General features: G+C 41.3%; 2 protein-coding genes and 1 pseudogene across 3 annotated transcripts; all 3 read right to left on the bottom strand.

Annotated features, from left to right (window-relative positions):
• Nucleotides 1–6,350: 6,350 nt before the first annotated feature.
• On the bottom strand, nucleotides 6,351–8,948 carry LOC147433549 (uncharacterized). Of its 2 annotated transcripts, XM_086490225.1 has the most exons (3): nucleotides 8,618–8,798; nucleotides 7,768–8,024; nucleotides 6,810–6,946 (listed from the first exon to the last, which is right to left on the bottom strand). In XM_086490225.1, exons 1-3 carry the CDS (start codon nucleotides 8,796–8,798, stop codon nucleotides 6,878–6,880), a joined length of 507 nt encoding a protein of 168 aa, XP_086346351.1. In that variant the 3' UTR covers nucleotides 6,810–6,877. The 2 variants fall into 2 exon arrangements, with proteins under 2 accessions (XP_086346352.1, XP_086346351.1); XM_086490226.1 differs by lacking the exon at nucleotides 7,768–8,024 and having other exon boundaries at nucleotides 6,351–6,946; nucleotides 8,618–8,948.
• Nucleotides 8,949–8,954: 6 nt separating this feature from the next.
• On the bottom strand, nucleotides 8,955–13,395 carry LOC147433548 (uncharacterized). The gene is made up of 11 exons (XM_086490227.1): nucleotides 12,736–13,395; nucleotides 12,286–12,369; nucleotides 12,173–12,220; nucleotides 11,276–11,314; nucleotides 11,153–11,228; nucleotides 10,967–11,069; nucleotides 10,702–10,869; nucleotides 9,895–9,926; nucleotides 9,674–9,750; nucleotides 9,467–9,566; nucleotides 8,955–9,274 (listed from the first exon to the last, which is right to left on the bottom strand). The coding sequence occupies exons 1-11, from the start codon at nucleotides 12,820–12,822 to the stop codon at nucleotides 8,961–8,963; spliced, it is 1,128 nt and encodes a 375-aa protein (XP_086346353.1). The 5' UTR covers nucleotides 12,823–13,395; the 3' UTR covers nucleotides 8,955–8,960.
• Nucleotides 13,396–13,869: 474 nt separating this feature from the next.
• On the bottom strand, nucleotides 13,870–15,544 carry LOC147433547 (uncharacterized; annotated as a pseudogene).
• Nucleotides 15,545–18,785: the final 3,241 nt, after the last annotated feature.

Genomic DNA, 18,785 nt, shown 5'->3' with positions numbered 1-18,785 from the left:
TACTCGTGTGTTTCATATTCCAAAGGAACATCATTTTTTATCATTAAATGACTTGGTGTTGTTTTGGACGTAAACACATACGATAAGTAACTTACATCTACAATTGTTAATTTATATGCTGATAGTTGTGTTGTGAGTTCCACACACTTTATCAGGGATTAGATTGATAAAAACTATCAATCTATTTTACAACAGCATCCAGGACTTGTGTTAAGAATATCTCACACTAGCTGGGCTGTTCACATGTACGATTTTTCAATCCTTTAGATGTGATTTCTTTCATCATCTCACACTTTTGCACATAGCAGGGTCCAGTTCTTGTGCTGAGAGCATCTCACACTCCTAGCCTCTCTCTCTCTCTCTCTCTCTCTCTCTCTCTCTCTCTCTCTCTCTCTTAATTTTCATGGTCGATTCGCACAATGTGGTTTGTAATCATAAGATTTTCTCTTTAGTTTGCAATAATTTAATATTGTTTAATATATTTGTATCATCATTTATTATATATAGGGTTAACACTCATTATATAATAACTATGGTGTACAATCTTTTCGTATGATTCTTAATTTATAATTTTGTCATACAGATATGGCAAACACGAAGCTAGCAAAACATCAACGAAAGTTCATCTCCGAAGTGATTGTGAGACACTTTCATTACATGTCAAAGGCAGAGATAAGGCGTTGTTTAAACCCTGTCGCTCCGGAGCATTTTTATCAGCTTACAGAGACTCTAACCAATTCTGTGTTTGAGCAGGCAGAGTTTGCACTAGCTATTTTTGACATAGCCCTCCTGACATCAGGTACTTTAGTAAACATGGTCAAACAAACTTGGGCAGATTATGAAAACCTTTCAAGAACTAAAAAAATCCTGCAATTACTTCCTTGCCAAACATAGCTGAGTGCATACATCTTGTGCAATAGCTTTATACAGAGTTCAAGAGCAAGAAAAAGTTAGAAAGAGCAGCAAAGCGTACAAGAGTGGAAGCCATCTCTTCCGAAGCTACTGTTGAACCAGAAATCCTTCTTAGAACAGAGCCTGCAGCGTCATCCGTTGCTGCATTAGACCTCTCTCAGCTACCACCTATTTTACATCTTTTACCCGACACAGTCGTCTTCAATATCCAAGCTCCACAGCTGGGAGAGGGAAGATGGACACATGTGAAGCGTGTGGGTGTCACACATCCCGCTTTCAAAGATCAAGTGTATGCTGCAAAAGTGTTCAAAGTACACTTACATGGACCCACCATGGAGCAACAGGTCAAAGACGAAGGAACAATTTTGGATATTTCACATCGTGGTATTATCTACCCTCTTGCCATGGTGCACCACGTGGAGCGACCTATGCTCATTTCACGATTTTGGAATGGTGGCCATGTGGAGCAATGGATAAAAGAATGCACTGTAGACGGTAGCCAGCCTGTCATTCGCGATTACGTACTCACTGCAGGAACAGCAGAGCTATTCCAAGAGAATATTTTGTAGATCATCAATGCTCTCCTCCAAACTCTGAAGTATATACATACGCATAACTACCTCCACAATGATCTACACTCTCGCAATATGATGCTGCATTTTGGCGAAAACGGTGTTTACGCCGGCATTGTGGATTGGGATTCATGCACCAAAAAAAATACGACAGCCGGTTTTCCTCCTCTACACGATATGCAGATAGAAACTAGAAAACAATATGAGAGAGATTATCCATGGGCAGTCCCTGAATGTATATCTAGTAATCCTCCCTCCTGGACCAAAGCTATGGATATTTATTCCATGTGTCATACATGTAAACGCATTTTGAAGTGCTTACCAGAGCCCCAAGAACAAAGCAAGAGACATTTTTTGAGTAATGTACTTGCCCATCTTGAAAGCGGCAACCGCGTTCACCCCAAAACCCGGCCTAATGCTTTTGATCTCTCCTTATGTTTAAATGGTGCCCATAGAGTGGGTTACAAAATTGTAATGACATATGGCTTACGACCAGTTGATGATTAATGAAAACGCAGTCTCATGATTTCATCATTGTTTTACTTTTGGTGTCAAATTTAATTGTATGTTTAATTGAGCAAAAAAAATTTGATTGTTATTCGATATATTGTCAAATTAATTGAATGGGTATTTAAAAGTAATGACATGTTCACCTGATATGCAGATATGGAAGAAGAACTCAACCACGCTGAAGCTCATGCAACTTTTAAAGAAGAACAAGTTAGATGTGGACAAGCGGACCTTTCTATTATTGCCAACATTAAAAAAGATGAATCTGAGTTGCAGAGCGAACCATTAACCCTTAAAGAGTGCAAAAATCTTTGCCCTAATCACTTTGTACACCATCAACTATTTCAAATAAGTGGCAATGCAAAAGATACAGCTCCGTTAAAGCTCTCTGATTTGCAACGTAAAGGATTGGCACGTGTATTACTGCAAAGGTTTATACGACAAGAGAGATGCCTACCAAACAAAAACCAAGTATCAATTTACTTTATCCAGCAATGCTATGTTCGATATGTTTTGCTGAAGAGAGTGGATTGGTCAGATCGTCCAGGTACCGCTGGAGTTGGACGTGGACACATTGCAGAAAAGGTGGCAGCACGCAATGCAAATAATCCAATGCCTCCTCGCAAGCGTCCTATTGTTTTACTTCCTGAAGAGGCAGAAACACTAATTGAATTAGCCAGCCAAGGAGAAACACCGGACATGCTTCGTGGCCGGATTCTTGAGCTTGAAATAGAGTTAAGTGATGCACAAGCAAAGCTTCAACAATATGAATCATTGTATGGACCTTTGCCAGATGATACTACCACTTCACATAAAGATGTTGTTGAACCATCCCCTGAGCTAGGAATTACAGATTTTACCATAGAGGAACTTATAGCAAACCTATCAAACTCATGAGTCACTCAGAAGCTTTTTGTAATCTCAAATTTATATCAAACTCTTTTCGATTGAGTGATTTTCCACAACCTTGTTGTAATTTCAAACCTACATCAACTTTATGTAATTTTTATTCGACAAGATATTATCGGCAGTTTATTATTTTCAACTGAAGAGACCACATCTCTTAATTGTGTATATACTTGAGTGTGAGTGAATATGTGTGTCTGAGTGAGAGAGAGAGAGAGAGAGAGAGAGAGAGAGAGAGAGAGAGAGATAGAGAGAGAGAGAGAGGTTTTGATGTGAACGGCAATGAGATAACACTTTCTTTCATCATAGTCAAAAATTTGTTGAGTAAGTATTACAATGGTACTCTCACAAATCATCTCCATCTTCAAAAACTACAACCATATCATCTACTTCGTCCATATCTGGGCATTCTGAAACTATCTCCCATTCCATATCATCATCATCATCAACTTCTGCAGAAATAGCTTCATGCGTTTGGAAGACTCAATATTGCTTTTGAGCGGCTCTAGTTGCAATGTTTTGAGGCTTATGAATAAGTCTCATATTGCAAAAAACGTAAACCAAATCAGCAGCACGTTTAGTATGAAGTCTGTTTCGCTTTTTAGTGTGCACAAAGTCGAATGTTGACCAGTTTCGCTCACAACTTCCACTTGATGCAGCTACTGATAAAACTCTAACTGCAATGTGTTGCAACTCCACTTTCTCTCCACCGTCCTCCTTCCACCATAAAGGTGCACTTGTTTTGCCAATGGCATCTATATGCCACGGATCTTGAAACATACCAGTTCTCTTGGCATAATCTACTCGCTGATGAAAAGCTACTTTTCCATCTTCGTGTCCTAAGAGTTGGGAGCACACTGTTTTGAAGTCGGACATAACTTCTTTGTTGGCAGATTGCTGATGCATTTGAAACTTAGGATCCAATACAAAAGCCGCACCATGCAATGGCGTACGCAGCTGCACCCAACGCTTGTTAACAATTGTAATCATGGTAGCTTTATCCTTTGCACCAAAACTGACATTTTCTCTTAGCTTGCGTATAGCCTCTGACATATACCAGTAGACCCAACCAAAAATAAAAGAATCTGTGTCAACTGCTCTCAAAAGATCTACAAATGGCTTTGACACAGTTACTATTCTTTCTACATTACGCCAAAACACTGACGAGTTTACTATTTGCGTACATCGACCAGCTGCTTCCTGATAACTTGGATACTTGCTGAGCCATCCATCCCATCTTCTGTCTGCTAAGGTTTCCATCAATGGAGGCTTCAACTCTTGCAAAGCAGCAAGAACATAGTATGTCGTAGCAAACCTTGTCGCATAAAATATTTGCAAAGCTTTATTTGGTGACTTGGTTCGAAAAAGAGCATACGAAAATTGATGCTCTCTAATGAATTTCACTACATGATTTGCATCCAATAAAGTTTGCTTCACACATCCATTTACCAATATCTTTTAAAAGCAAATTTAAAGTGTGAGTTGCACATGGTACCCAAGAAATCTCCGGATACTTGACTTGAATAGCTCTTCCTGCTCCTTTGTAGTTGGCCGCATTATCTGTGACAATAGCAGTCACATTCTTTGGTCTACCTGCCTTTGCAATTGCACGCTCATACACCTCTGCTAGGTAGGTGATAGTCTTCTCTTTCAATGAGCTGTCAATTGCTTCCACGAACATAGCCCCTCTAGGGTTAATAAGCATTACCTTGATTAAAGGTTTTTTCTGACAGTTAGTCCATCCATCCAATGCTATGGTGCATCCATATGCTGGAACAAACTCTAGCACTGTGCGTTTGAGAATGGCTTCATTACTGTCTTTGACTTTATCAAGATATTCAGTTCGCATCTTGTTATAGTCAGGAAGCACAAATCTTTTTTGGTTGTACTCACCAAAGCATCTTGAAATATTGGATTGCGCATAGCATTGAACAATATGCCACACGCAACAAATGCTTGTGTCCATTTTAAATGCAACTCAAGCAACCATTGTTTACCTAATGCTTCAGGCATTGTCTGTCCATTGGATGACGCTCTGCCGGATTTGCTTGTGCTAGGAACTCCTCCTGATGTAGAAGCATGTCCATGAAGAGGGTTCAATTGAGAACTCTGATCGTTTACTTGAGTGGTACACACCTCTTCTGTTGCCTCATTGCATACAGATGGTTCAATATTCGTATGAATATCTTTAGAAACATTATCTTTATGTTTAGTTGCAAGAATCAACTTTACTTTGCGAGAATACATGGGAAATTTTTCATGAATATCTTTTGGTGGTGCCCCGCACTTTTCAACATTGCCAGGGACTTTAAATAAATGCTCTTTAATTCTGGTTGCATTACCACTGAACTAGTGGCCACAAGATTTACATTTACGTCGAGATGTATTTCTCCCAGCTTTCAACTCATACACATAACTCCACTCTTGTCCTTTCACCATGATGCACAAAAGTAATTTGCTAGTGAAAACAAAGTCAATGATCATTTTCATAATCAAAATCAATCTAAATATTAGATTAATTTAACTAACAATGATTGAACGAAATTAAAATAATTAAAAACAATGATTGAATAAAAATAAAATAATAAAAAACAATACCATTGGATTACATATAATTTGCATCAATTTATCTAAAGTGTAAGCTTGTAGCTTTAACACATTACGATAATCAATAATTACAATTAAATCAAGTATTAAAATGATTATCATTATGAATTGTTATACCTACAAGAGCTATAAGTGACATTTTTAAATGTCAAAACGATAATCACTTAAAATACTTGATAATTATCGTATCTATGTAAAGTGCGAACAAAAAGTTCTTAGTACACTTTACCATAGATTTTTAAGCTATTATCTATGTACAATGCGAGCATGTGTATGCTCTCACACAGTACGATAGATTTTACAGTCCAAATAAAGATAAGAGAATATCAATATTTTTGGACATGTTTTTCCTAAATTTTTACTCTGGTGAAAGCATAGCAGTGTGAATAGCTCTACACAAAACGTAAAAATATAATTTTGTTTCATTATATTCATTTTGAAGTGAGAGAAAATCTCTACACATCAAAATCGAACTTTAAATTACATAAAATTAATTTTTATGTAATTATATTTTAAAACTAATTATCTCATGTGAAAGTACACTCTACACACAACGATAATATTCTAATTTTTTTAATTAGTCACTTTCAAGTGTCAATTAATTGAACACATTGACAAGTGATTCTTATAATTACATTTTGTATCAGGTGAGAGATTAAACTCTTCACAAAATATAACTTTCAACTATTTATTAATTTATTCAAAACAAATTTATAAATTTGAAACACAAAACTTAAAATCCATTGAATTTTAATTTTTATTTAATTCAAATTGTTTTATTTTTTTACATATTACTCTTTTAATTGTTTGGTAAGAATACTCACATGGAAAATGGTCGTATAATTTAAATAAACGAATAATACGTCCATTATTCGCGTATTATCCGTCTCTCGAATAACGAATAATGCAACTTAGTGCACATAGATACATATTTAAGTAATCATACACTCCTATACATTCGTAAGTACATGTTTTTCAATAATGTGGTATGTTATATGGATGTCCACATGTATCCAAGTGTTATTTTAACACATCACATTGTATGCAAGTTCTAAGTTCTCTCTCAATATTTTACAAGAGGATATACATAGCCTTTGAACTTCAATAGAAAACTTTAAGCTTGTGTTGCTTGCCATGTTGAAGTAGAGGAATCTTTCTCAAACTATCCCTTCGTCTTTACTTGAATGGAACTCCATATGTTTCTTTGTAGCTTATAATGTTGACCTAGAGATCATAAGTGTTTTGGGGTTTATCATGTTGAAGTAGAAGATGCTTTATGATATTATCCCTTGATTTGTACTTGAAAAGGAACTCTCTAGATTTCTTTGAAACCTCCTTGAGACGTAGTATCATGTTGAAGTAGAATATACTTACGATTCTATCCCCTGTTTTGTACTTAAAAGGGAACTCTCTAGATTCGTTTGAAGTCTCCTCGAGGCCTACGCATTACAAAACATAAAAGGTATATTAGTGGGGGCTTTAACTTAGAAAATAGTTTGATCTCTGATGGAAATCTTTCAATAACTAATAGTATTTATATGTGTATAGCTATGGACAAAATATACATGATGGAAATCTCTGTATCAAAATTGCAATGTGATAAAAGTAAATTTTTCAACAAGCTTCGATTCTCTTGCTATTGAACTCTTTTGGCCCTTGTATTACACCTATTAGATGATGGAAAGCAAATGTTGAAGTCGATTGGTTTACCTAATAAATGTACAGTTGTTTTGGCAAAGCCCATTCACCTTCTTCACATCTGATATTCACCTTCTTCACATCTGATAGTACTTGCAAATAGGTGTGTAGTTTGAATCACTTAAACAATCACAAATTTTCCATGCAAGTGAAGATACTTGAAAAATAGAGAATAAGGCTTGGTAATGATGTTTAGGTCTTGGATGAGCTTTTAGCAAATGCTATTCTATGAAGGTGAATCTGGGCATGTATGTGTGATTAATTAGACCATTCTAGCCGACAACTCATTGTAGTCTCACGTAATAATTATGTTCATTGTTTTATTTATGTTGTTTCTCTACAGAAGTCCAACAACCATATTTCTCTGTCTCTCTCTCTCTCTCTCTCTCTCTCTCTCTCTCTCACACACACACACACACACACACACACATATTTTTACACACACACAAGCACAAGGTACTTAGCTAGAGATGTCATTTCAAGAAGGTACCATGAATAGTGTTGAAAAAGACAAGAATGTCCAACTCTATGAACAAAGAGTCGAGACAGGAGCCCTTCATACCAGGAAATAGTTGAGTATCAAATTGGAAATAGTTATCAAAGCAGTAATCCATGTCCTCCACCTAGAATGTCCTCCACCTAGCATGACCAAGGTATGTGGACGATTTGTGCATAGCATGACAGGTATTAGGCACCTGGCCAAGTATCGCCAGCTCGTGCATGGGCCATGTGTGATAGGGGCGTAATTGGGTGCGGTCGGGTGCCGGCCCGAGGTGCTGTGTAGCCTCCCAAAAGAAGTGTTTGTGATGGAGCCATCACCTTATACACAGCAATCGTATGCACAATTAGGACACTAGTTGTTTTCTTGATTGAGCAAGGCATGATTTTGGTTCAAAATAGCAAATGCTCAACACGTGACAAAAATGCATGCTACAAGATCTCACAATGGTGGAAAGATAGGAATGTGACTGTAATTTCTATTGCTCTCTAAAGCATCCACTTCATAAGGATAAGCGAGCCTCCCTAGTTTACATGAAGATTGACAACCCATTTTATGCTCTTGGAAACTTTAGTTGACAATGCATTTCGCATACAAAATTAACAATTGTACTCAATTGTTAATTTTGGATGCGAAATGCTCACTTTAAGATAGAATCGTACTCGATTAAAAGTTAAGTTTTGTAACTTTCTTTTGCTCAGCGTTCTATGTGCCTTGTATGTATCAGATATCTTGATGGCTGCTATTGCAGTTGACAATAACTTTTTGCAACTTTGGTTTCAAGCACAACATGCTCCCTAATGTCAAGTGTCATAAAGCAACCCCATTCGATCCCAGCTAAAAATGACAGCCACACTTAAAAGAGGAGAAGTCTACACTACAGTAGTAAAGGTGAAATAGAGAGTTGCCTTACCCAAGCAAACCCCGAGAAACCACAGAAGAGAAGGCTGTTGTATGACTGTTTCAGGCTTTGGCTGCTGGCATATTCTACAAATAGCCATTTCCTCATACAGCTTTCTGTAATCCATCGTCCTACGAGTAGTCTTCCGAAACTCCAAACGAGTATCATCAAGATTCAAGATGAAGGAATCCATGAGACTTAGCTATCTCTACAATCAAAGCACCCTTTCCACCTTTTTTCGACAGTGCATTGAATTAACAGTTAACCCAACTGTTCATCCAAATCTGAAGAGTTAGAACTGTCTTCAGACTCGAGTCTAATATGCAACCAAACTGCCCGTGACTGTTATGCATCTCTATGACATCTTGACCACAAGCTTCAGAATATTCTCTACGTTCCATTCTATACCGAAAAACTTGTGCTTCCTGCTTGTCTCAATCTTGATGTCACTTTTAACCTGATTGTTAAGATGGTGCTCAGACACAATCTCTATGTCCTCTAATGTTGAAAAGCGCGCCATATCCCAGATCGTTGATTTTTGTATCATGTGAAGAACCTGATGATACGGAGCTGTAGGATGCCTACATAACTTCTTGCTGGACCATTGCCATACCCCAGCTCTAATGGTCTCTTCTATCTCCTGTTCTGAGAAACCCACATTGTGAATAGCTGGGACATACGCTCACTGATTCATTTGATGCTTGAAGCTGTTGTTCACATGCTTTATCAGAAGCTTCATCACCACAACATGTCTTTGGTAGTGAAATGCTCGGACTTATGGAGTAAACGTTGTGCATAGAGCTGTTCAAGAAATCCTCATTATTACGTAGCAAGGAAACTTTGACACTCTGGTCCAGTTACAGAGCAATTGTCTTTTCTTGTGCTCGAGGCCAGAACCGTCATGCTTGTATCCTGTGCTTCCACATGAACATCCACCTGAAGGCTTACACGAATGCACTTTCTGGAGCATAAGAGTCCCCCACACAGGATTTAACAAGCTTTCTGTTGAGTGAGGAATCAACCTGCTATCACCTTGCAATAACGCTCTCACAAAAAAAAGTATCTTACCTTGCAAAAGATCTCGTACCCTTGGCTTCGAAACTTGAAAATCTCGCTTCTTGGCTTGGAGCCTACTGTCCAAGTGTCTGCTCCCAGCTTCAAGCTCAATTATCCTTCCCTTCTGCTAGCCTCCAAAACTCCATATAAATGCTTTGCTAGCTCTACTGATGGACTGTCCAATCTAATCTCGGGCGCATGACCTCACGAGAGGAATTGTGACCGTCAAGTACAGATAACCATGAATCCAGCCGGAGTAGGCAACCTAAGAACAGACATTAAGTAAAGAACTATGAAAGTTCTCAAACTTAATCTACCTCTTTCTCACAAGAAATTTTTCCACAGTTCAGTGGCATCTCCGCAATTCCGTTTCAAGATACAAACCCATTTCCATCCTTTCAAGTTCAGCTTCAAGCTCTGCCTCTAGTCTGGCCCTTTCCTGTGGACATTCAAAATCTATTGCCGAGGCTGAAGTAGAGTTCTTCAACAAGGAAATTCTGACTCCTTCGATCGACTTCAGTACTTTTGGTACTAATTTGAGCACAAAATGGCTTTGCTCTGCAAGGACATCTTCCCTTGTGTCCTTGTCACTATCAAATCTGAGTCTCGGCTCCTTTACGTTTTTGAACTTCTTCTTCTAGGGTTTTCAATGCACACAAAGCTTCTTCACACTCCCAAATTGATTGCCGTTTTCCATGCCTACTTGACATAATTGCAGGCATCATGCCAACCCCACTCCCAAATTGAACAGTAGCATTTTCAGATGATTGTTGTCAAATCCTGACCCAAAAACCAAGACCATAGTAGACAAACACTAGTTTTTTGTAAGCATAGATGCTCAAACATTTCTAGTGGTGAAACTACAAGCTCCACCATAAGCATCAATCAAAAAAGTACATGAAACGAAGTTCTGCATATTCATATGATGCTGTCAGAGTCAATAAAAGCAAATTTTGAGCCAAACCCAAGAATTCAAAAAGTCATTCTTCAAGATTTGCAACCAAGCAATGAAGAGGTGAGCTTCTCTCAAGAACACTTACTCTTTCTCAGCCACAGTCGACGATGTCATTAGCTCCAAAAGTGTTGAACTCTCTGCCAAAACCTTCCCCATGTTGATACAAGGGCTGCGACCATAGCTTACTTCTTTCTGACTGTGTTCATTGCCCAATGGAACACAAGCATAGCTCTTTCTGGAGGTCATAATAGGCCTGCAGCATGCGAATTTCAGTCTAGCATTACATTCCAGCTATTTCTAACCTCACAATCGTGCATGATATTTGCATCATTTAAAGCTAGAGAAAATACTTCTTCAAATTAATCCTGATCGCTTGTTCTCCATGTTGTGCTAAATGAAAAGGTTTGCTCTTCCTAAACATAACAATGTCATGCCTGCCCTTCACACACCTACCTGAAAACCATTCAGAAAGTTTACCCATTTTGCATGTGTCTGGATGATCTTTAAAGTACAGATTGTTCATACAATAATGCCACCTTTGACACATTTCCTTCCCAAGGAAGAAAAACAGGCGTACTTCCTTGTTGGAGAGGTGTGGCTAGGTGGACCAGACTGGTCATTGTCATCATCAGTTATATCGCCAAAACCATCCTTGGAACTTTGGAAGCTTTGCCAAAAATAAGCAAGGTCTCCTGATCCTGCTGCAGCTAAGAAAATCCAGATATCCATCTTTACATAATGAGTACTACCTATCAACACAAGCGTTCCCCATACAAAAGCACGCCTCCTAGATAAGGCAGATTTACGACAAAACCATTGATATACACGCTATATCATCTTGAGAAACAACACCAAAATTCGGAGACTAAGTTTTCCATATTCAGTTTGGCCACAAGATAATACCATCATAACCAATGATGCAAAAGACATTCTAGTCAATTATAGACAATTTCCACTGTATTTCCCACATTGTGGATTACAACAGCACCATGAGCCTTTGTGAGGGAGGGACCATTAAACTAGCCAGGTGTAGCCGAGGGCAGGCAACTGCTGGCCCTGGGTGGGGTCCAGAAGTCGCCTGGCCCCCGACCACATCTAGTTAGGTAGGCAGTGCCTTCCAAGTCCCAACCAAAAGCTCTTGCTGTTGCTGAACGAAATAGGGAAATACAATGGACAAGAGCCTCTTTCTCACGGTCGGCAAATGTCAAAGATTTCTTGTAATGAGGTTGTAGCATGCACAACTTAAAGAAGTGGTTGTAATGTGCTTTGCTTGCTGTATGATCCAGCTGGGATTGGTCACGGATGTACATTTCGTTAACTAATAATCACAATGTTTCCTAGGGGACACCCTACACAAGACAATCTCTGGAGTCTAGGATTTTGCGCTTTCCAGTCGGAATGTTCTGGCATTATAGCTCATATTGCATAATCTGAGCTCAATCCTCGTTGAGACAGCAGCCAAGATACATAATGTGGAAACCCTTAATTATTTGGATATTGTGGACATCACAGTTAAATTCCATGCATTTGCAGCATCCCATTTAGAGTACGGATACAGATATTTTCAGTACAATTCTTCCAAGGATAGGATAATTCCAATGCTCCTGGTTTGTTTGCTTAAAACATAGCACTTTAACCAAGAACCAAAAAGGTCAAAAGACAACAACACATGCTCTTGCTGATCTGACGGGGAAGTCCTTCGAATGATCTCTCGCAGGTTATACACTTCATAGATCAACATGAAAACCTTAACCTGCATGCAAACATCAACTCGGCATCATCAAAATGCAAAAACGACGATTGCGAAATCAGCTTTGTTGCTACATTGTTTAATGTCTTTTCTACAATTGAGTGTATGCCTGTGTGTTTTTTGTCTTGTATGTGTACTCAAAAAGCTGCTTTTTAAATGCAGAGTCATGAGGGCCTATGGAACTCCTGTTGGCATCTCTAGTGGCAAGTGAAGCCAGATGCTGCTGAAATTAATGAATGAGCCGTGATTGCCTACTAGAATCCAAAGCTGAAAGCATTCAAATGCTGCTATTGAGGTGGAAGATAAGTGTCCTCGAGAACCATTGGTGTCAGGTTCTGAAAAAAGAGAAAAAGGGTTCTGCCTGCTCACATGCTTAATGATGTGTGGTGGTAGCATTCGATTTGTGTACAAAACATCAAAGCTTCCTGCCCGAAACGTGCTGGAGGATGAGGCCATGAATGCTCAAACATGGGCACTCCTTAGAAAGGTATGGAAGCTTGAAGGACGATCATGTCAGCCACATGGAGAAATCAAACGAGGATAAAAAGAGTGGATGGGAAAGAGTCCCGCATGCGCACAGATAGACGGATGGAGGAGCAGCTTGATGTGAGTGCTGGAAGGTGCCTGAGGGGCAGATTCGAAAGTGGCTAGGCCTCCACAATTATCATAGAATGACTTGAAGCAGGCAAGAGGGAGGAAACAAAATGGTGAAATAGTGGACAACACCAATAGGGAAGCTAGCTGGGCCTAGTTTGTTGAAAGGTCAGATCGAGGGGAAGAGCAAACATCTCCATCACTATCGATAAAATGCAAGCATTAACCAGAAAAGAGCCTTGACCATGTGCCGGAGGAGGAACCAAGGACAACCGCACGAAATGACGATACAAGGGTGCAACAGGCGCGAGCTAGCAGGTCCTGCAGCGCCACGTCGACCTCTCCAGCGTCAAGTCTCATCCACAGGACAACCGCACGAAATGACGATACAAGGGTGCAACAGGCGCGAGCTAGCAGGTCCTGCAGCGCCACGTCGACCTCTCCAGCGTCAAGTCTCTCCAGCGTTTCACAAGGGCAGCTCCCACAACACGCAAAAAGTAGCACGCACTTCCTTTTTGGCTCCGATGCCCCAAAGCCTAAAACTCATCCGGCTTCCTCCAAAAAAAAAAAAACTAGAGTGCTTCGTTCGTTAGCCGCATTTGTATTGGATTGAACTGAGTCCAAGAGTAAGAGAAAGCAAGAACCTAGAAGAGAAGCTTGAGAGTGAGAGAGAGAGAGAGAGAGAGAGAAATGAAATGATATATTTACGTCTACAAAAGGCCAAAATGACCTATGAGACCATCACGGTTACAAAATGGTGTATCTGATACACTGTCTGTAGAATTGAAAAGATGAAAAAACTAGGAAAGAAAAACTAGACTGAAAGCTATAGTGACAAGCTAGGCCGGGGGGGGGGGGGGCAATTGACTAGAGACTCTCTAACCAGTACAACAATCTAATGATACAAACTCATGCAAATGAAGAAGCTGAGGGTGAGGGAGCATCTGCACATGAGGGTCCCAAGATGTCCAGCATCGGCTGCTGGCGAATCTCATCAATGTCCTCCATAGTAAGCACTCTGGCTGGGCGTCTCCCATATCGTGCTAGAATGGTCCTGATCCTCTAATGAATCCTCCGTCGATGCAGTGATGATCCTCACAATCGCGGGCGTCTAGATCTCCCAAGCTCCATGGCCCTATCAATCAGTATACCTCTAGTGCAGGTAGGTCCTAGAGGCTACTCTGGATCCTGCTCCTCTGACTGGCGCGTCTCCACACACGAAAGAAATCAGTGATCTCCCTTTGTGACTATCTCCCTCTATCTGATCTCCTCAAGAGGCTCTCTCTGTGTCTGCGCAGCTCTAGCAAGAATAGCCCAAGGCATCTCTGATCCTTGTACCTCATAACTCGAGATAGTAGCCCAAAACCATCCCTAAAGAAGCAATGAAAACGGCCTCGTATCTCATAGTAAATTGGGCAATGGCATATATAGTGCAGCTCTGTCTCTGGCTCCAAATGGCATAACTGACATATCCTGGCCTCTGCTAGTACTCTGCTAAATCTACCCACCTCAATCTCCAGCTGATGAGAAGATGTGCGTATCTGACCAATGGCACATCGTATGCCATATGACAGGTGTGTGTCCACGTAGCTAGGTCTAGTCACAAAACCGTCCTCTGTGAGCTGGAGAAGATGCTCCCTGTAGAAAGACATCTTCGTGCCTAGCTCGTGGGTCGGCTCTATCCAAGTCCTCCTGGTATCCAGTGAGTCACATCCTGTCTGATGAGTCTGCTAACCTCTGTCCGGGTAAGAGACAAGGAGTGTGCATCCAGCGAATACTGGAAGGGTGGTAGCCTGTCCATGTTAAAACCATGAATCTGGAACCAAGAGGTCATCTGTGCATACCAACATGCCGTATCTCCTTGTGAAGCCAGCTGCCGAGAAGAGTACAGTGCTAAACGTGCATACCTGTCTCTGGGGAGCTCCCAGATGCTATGTAAAAAGGAGACTGTCTAGTGAGTGCCTCTACCACCATCGGGGGAGCAGCCAGCTCTGCACGGATAATCTCATGTGGTACCTGAGGTTTTGGCTCTAATCATCCACGAAATCATGGAAACCAGAGGTCTCTTAATGCATCTCCACCCATCAGTACTACTAGAGCGACTGCTATGAGCCACAGAAGGGCCCCATATCTGTACTCCATATAGCACGGCTGAGGTCATTAAGGTATTGAATCTCCACCCATCAATCATGGAAACCAGAGGTCTCTTCATGCATCTCCACCCATCAGTACTACTAGAGCGACTGCTATGAGCCACAGAAGGGCCCCATATTTGTACTCCATATAGCATGGCTGAGGTCATTAAGGTATTGAACAGCCAAAGCTTTGTACGAGGTTCTTGAAATTGGATCTATGAACACATCCTCTCTAATCTCCCCAAAGCTGCATGTGCTCTTGTCAGTCTCGTCTCTGCTACTCTCCTCAAAGAAAACATTGGGCCGCTGAAGACCACCCCCAGGTATGTGTATGCATCTGTATACTCCACTATCTCATGGCCATAAGTAAATGCAGGAGCTGACCGTCTGACCCATTGTGGTGTAGTGTTAAACACCATAACCTTGGTCTTGCCAAGGTTTACAGACATATCACTATCGTGAGAAAAATTTATGTAAAGCATCCAGATGACGCTACATCCCCTCTGGAGAATGAGAAATCAAGACAATATCATCCGCATACAACAACAGGGAAATCCATGTGCCTATCAACTGTGCTCCACTGCCACCGTCCCTCTCTATGTAGTCTGAAACCTCATTGATGTACATCCCAAAGAGAGTAGGGGAGAGTGGGCATCCCTGTTTCACCCCAATGGTGGAGTGAACTAGACCAAACATACCCTCTAGAGTGCGTACATGTCCCACTATTGTCCTGTACAAGGCCATAATCCCCCAAATCAGCTCTGTGGGCACACCTAGCTCATGTAATCTGTGCATCAACCTGGCTCTAGGGACCGTGTCAAAGGCTTTGCGAAAATCCACAAAGCTACAATAGATCCTCCTACCATGCGCTCTACCCTCCTCAATGATAGCTCTAAGCGTCAGTATATGATCAAGAGTAGAGAGTCCCTTCCTGAAGCCTGCCTGTCCTAAAGCCCATATGCCCTGTCTCTCTACCCATCTACTGAGGTGATGCTCGATAATAGATGCATAAAACCTAGGCAAAGTGTGTCCGATCAAGATGGTACGGTAGTTCCCTGGCTCCATAGGGTCTCCTGCCTTGAAGATAGGCACAATAGTGGATAAGCTCCAAGTGCTAGGAAATCCCTCACACATGGCTCGGTTGAACATCAATGCAATCATCTCTACAAGCATATCTCTAGCATGCATAAAGTGTTCGGCCACCAAACCATCATGGTCATAAGCTCTCCCAGTCTTCATCCTGTCAAGGGCTTTCTTTACCATCTCAGCAGTAAAGAAAGTGCAAGTCTGTGGACAAGGCTCTGGGGGATCAGGTAAGGACTGTTGCCCTGGGATCGAGTAGAGAGAGGTTGCATATGTACCCCAAGTCTCAGTAGATGTAATGGAAAGTGTAGAAGAATACTCGTGAAAACGCCTCCACGCCTCCCATGAGTCCTTGCTCAAGAAAAGCTGATATAACTCTTCCTCAAGCTGAGCAAGATAATCTCTCTTCTTTCGCCGTACTAGGTGTCGAAAGAGAACCTGCGACCGTCTGTGTGTGATAATCCCTAAAAGTACCTCCCTCTAAAGTGTAGCTTGCATCTCTCTGCGCTCATCATCATACCAGCCGCTTCTAGGGCATACTCCCAGTGCGGTGTCTGGACTCAGGTTGGGTGTGAGGGTATGCCTCGACTGCTACAGCATGTAGTGTATCTGTCAAGATCTGAGTGAGCTCGTCTAGAGGGCAGCCTGGCTCCTCTATACATAGGCGCCTGTAGATCCCATCCATATAAACTGAGTCAGTCTCTCGTGTAAAGGTGTAACGGGCATGTGTGGGTGGCCATGCTAGAGATGCTGAACTGAAACGAAATGATATGGTGAGAGTCAAGAGTGCGTGGTCCACCGCTATACCAATAGGTCTCGAGCCGACCGTGAAGTCATGAATAGAAGATATGAAACTGAGCTGGGTCATAACATAGTCCACTATACTGGCGCCATGCCTATGTGGGAAGCAAGTAAACCCCCCCGCCTCTGGAAATCTCTGCAAGCCATTCAAAATGGCAAGACCATGTGAAGTTCCCATTTCTACTAAGAATATCTCGTACTCTGTGTGCTCCAAGTCCTGTGAAGCCCTAGACAAGCCCAAGTTGCTGGTCTCCAACTCCCTCATCATCTCCTCTGAAGTATCATAGAAAGCTGTCTGCATCTGAGTTGTCCTTGCATTGAAGTCACCCAACAAGATAATGTCACCATCTCTAGAGAACTCCCAGATATCATCATCTAAGACCGAGAAGGGGGACGGTCCTCTAGGCGTAGCATAGGCTGAAGTGCTAGGAGGAAAGTAGCATATGGCAATGTAAAGAAATTGGCCAGGCAGTCTCTGCCGTCAGCCTCACCCACATATACCTGGCCTGCTCATCTCTGCGAACAATGTGTATGAGTGGTTGGAGCTCCTCCCTGAACCCGTCCTCTGAGCTCAGATCTAGTTTCTGCTCTGCATGTCGTCTCCCACCTATATCCAGATACATGTGGCATAAGTTGTCCCGGAGCCTGGTGTGTCTTTGAGTAAAAAACAATGTCTCTCCCAAAATAGCTGTCCTGAAATGCCCCCACATCCAACCGAAATGATCCATTGTAGTTCCATGCTGCCTGAAGAGTGGTCCCATAGGTCTCACCGTCATGCGGAGCGGCGCTCTAAAATCACCACTCTCCCATCTCTATAGAAAGCAATCTTCCCCTTATCTCTTGCCGCTTTTATCTCTGGCATGACCTCCTTCATGTGTGCGAGTTGTGCTAGTGTGAGGTCATCTCCAAGGAAGATACCTATCTTCTTGAGAGTGGGTCTCTTCTTCAAAAATTCTTTCTTTGCCTCCATAGTTGGGAAGCGTAAAATTTGTGCTCTTTCCCTTGAATATTCTCCCCCTCCTTCACTTCTTTTTCCCACTCTCCAAGCTCGCGTATGCAAAGGGCTTGTGATTCCCATCATGAGCAAGAGCTCCTTTGTTTCCTCCTCCACCTTGTCTCCATTTCTGAGCCCGGTTACACGGACATGTAGAGCTCTTGTCTTTCTTTTTTGTTCTTCTTCTAATGTCATGTTGATGATGGTGGACAAGGGTGTGAGACTATGTACTCCCCCTTTTCCTTTCTTTGCCACTTCAATCCACTTTTCTGCTTCCTCAGCCTTCTTTTGTGTTCCAGTGAGAATATTAGCCCATGATGAAGCTTCCTTTGTCTTTTGATGCTCTTCTTCTTGGAGGGTTTTAACCTGCTCTTTAATGCTTTTCAGCTCCTCCACCATGCATGGCTGATTTTCTCCCTCATTTGTTGGTTTGCTTTTACAAAATGCGATTTCCTTGCGTAGTTCTTCAATCATTGCATCCTTCTCACCAATTGACTTTTGCATCTCGGTTTTCCATGCTTCCCAAGTGGCTGTTGCTTTATCATGTTTCGCTTGCCAAGAAATCTCTACTGTTTGTACTTCAGCTCTCACAAAGTGTTGCATTTCAGCTTTGAAAAGCATTGGACAAATCGACCTTGTGTGCTTTGATTTCCACAAATTTGTCCTTAGTTTTTAGATTGTATTTATTTTTTAATTCAATCTCGCCCTATTGTATGCATTGTTGTCATTTGTGTAAGTGTGGTTGTGTAACATGAAGATTCAACAAGAGAATATGTCCTTGAAGAAGAAAATGGAAGAAAGAAAGAGCTTGT

The sequence above is a fragment of the Adiantum capillus-veneris genome, chromosome 19 (assembly GCF_014529385.1).
Source record: "Adiantum capillus-veneris isolate H3 chromosome 19, ASM1452938v2, whole genome shotgun sequence".
Taxonomy (NCBI): Eukaryota; Viridiplantae; Streptophyta; class Polypodiopsida; order Polypodiales; family Pteridaceae; genus Adiantum; species Adiantum capillus-veneris.
Note: the sequence above shows the minus strand (reverse complement) of the source record. Positions and strands in the feature narration are given on the sequence as shown.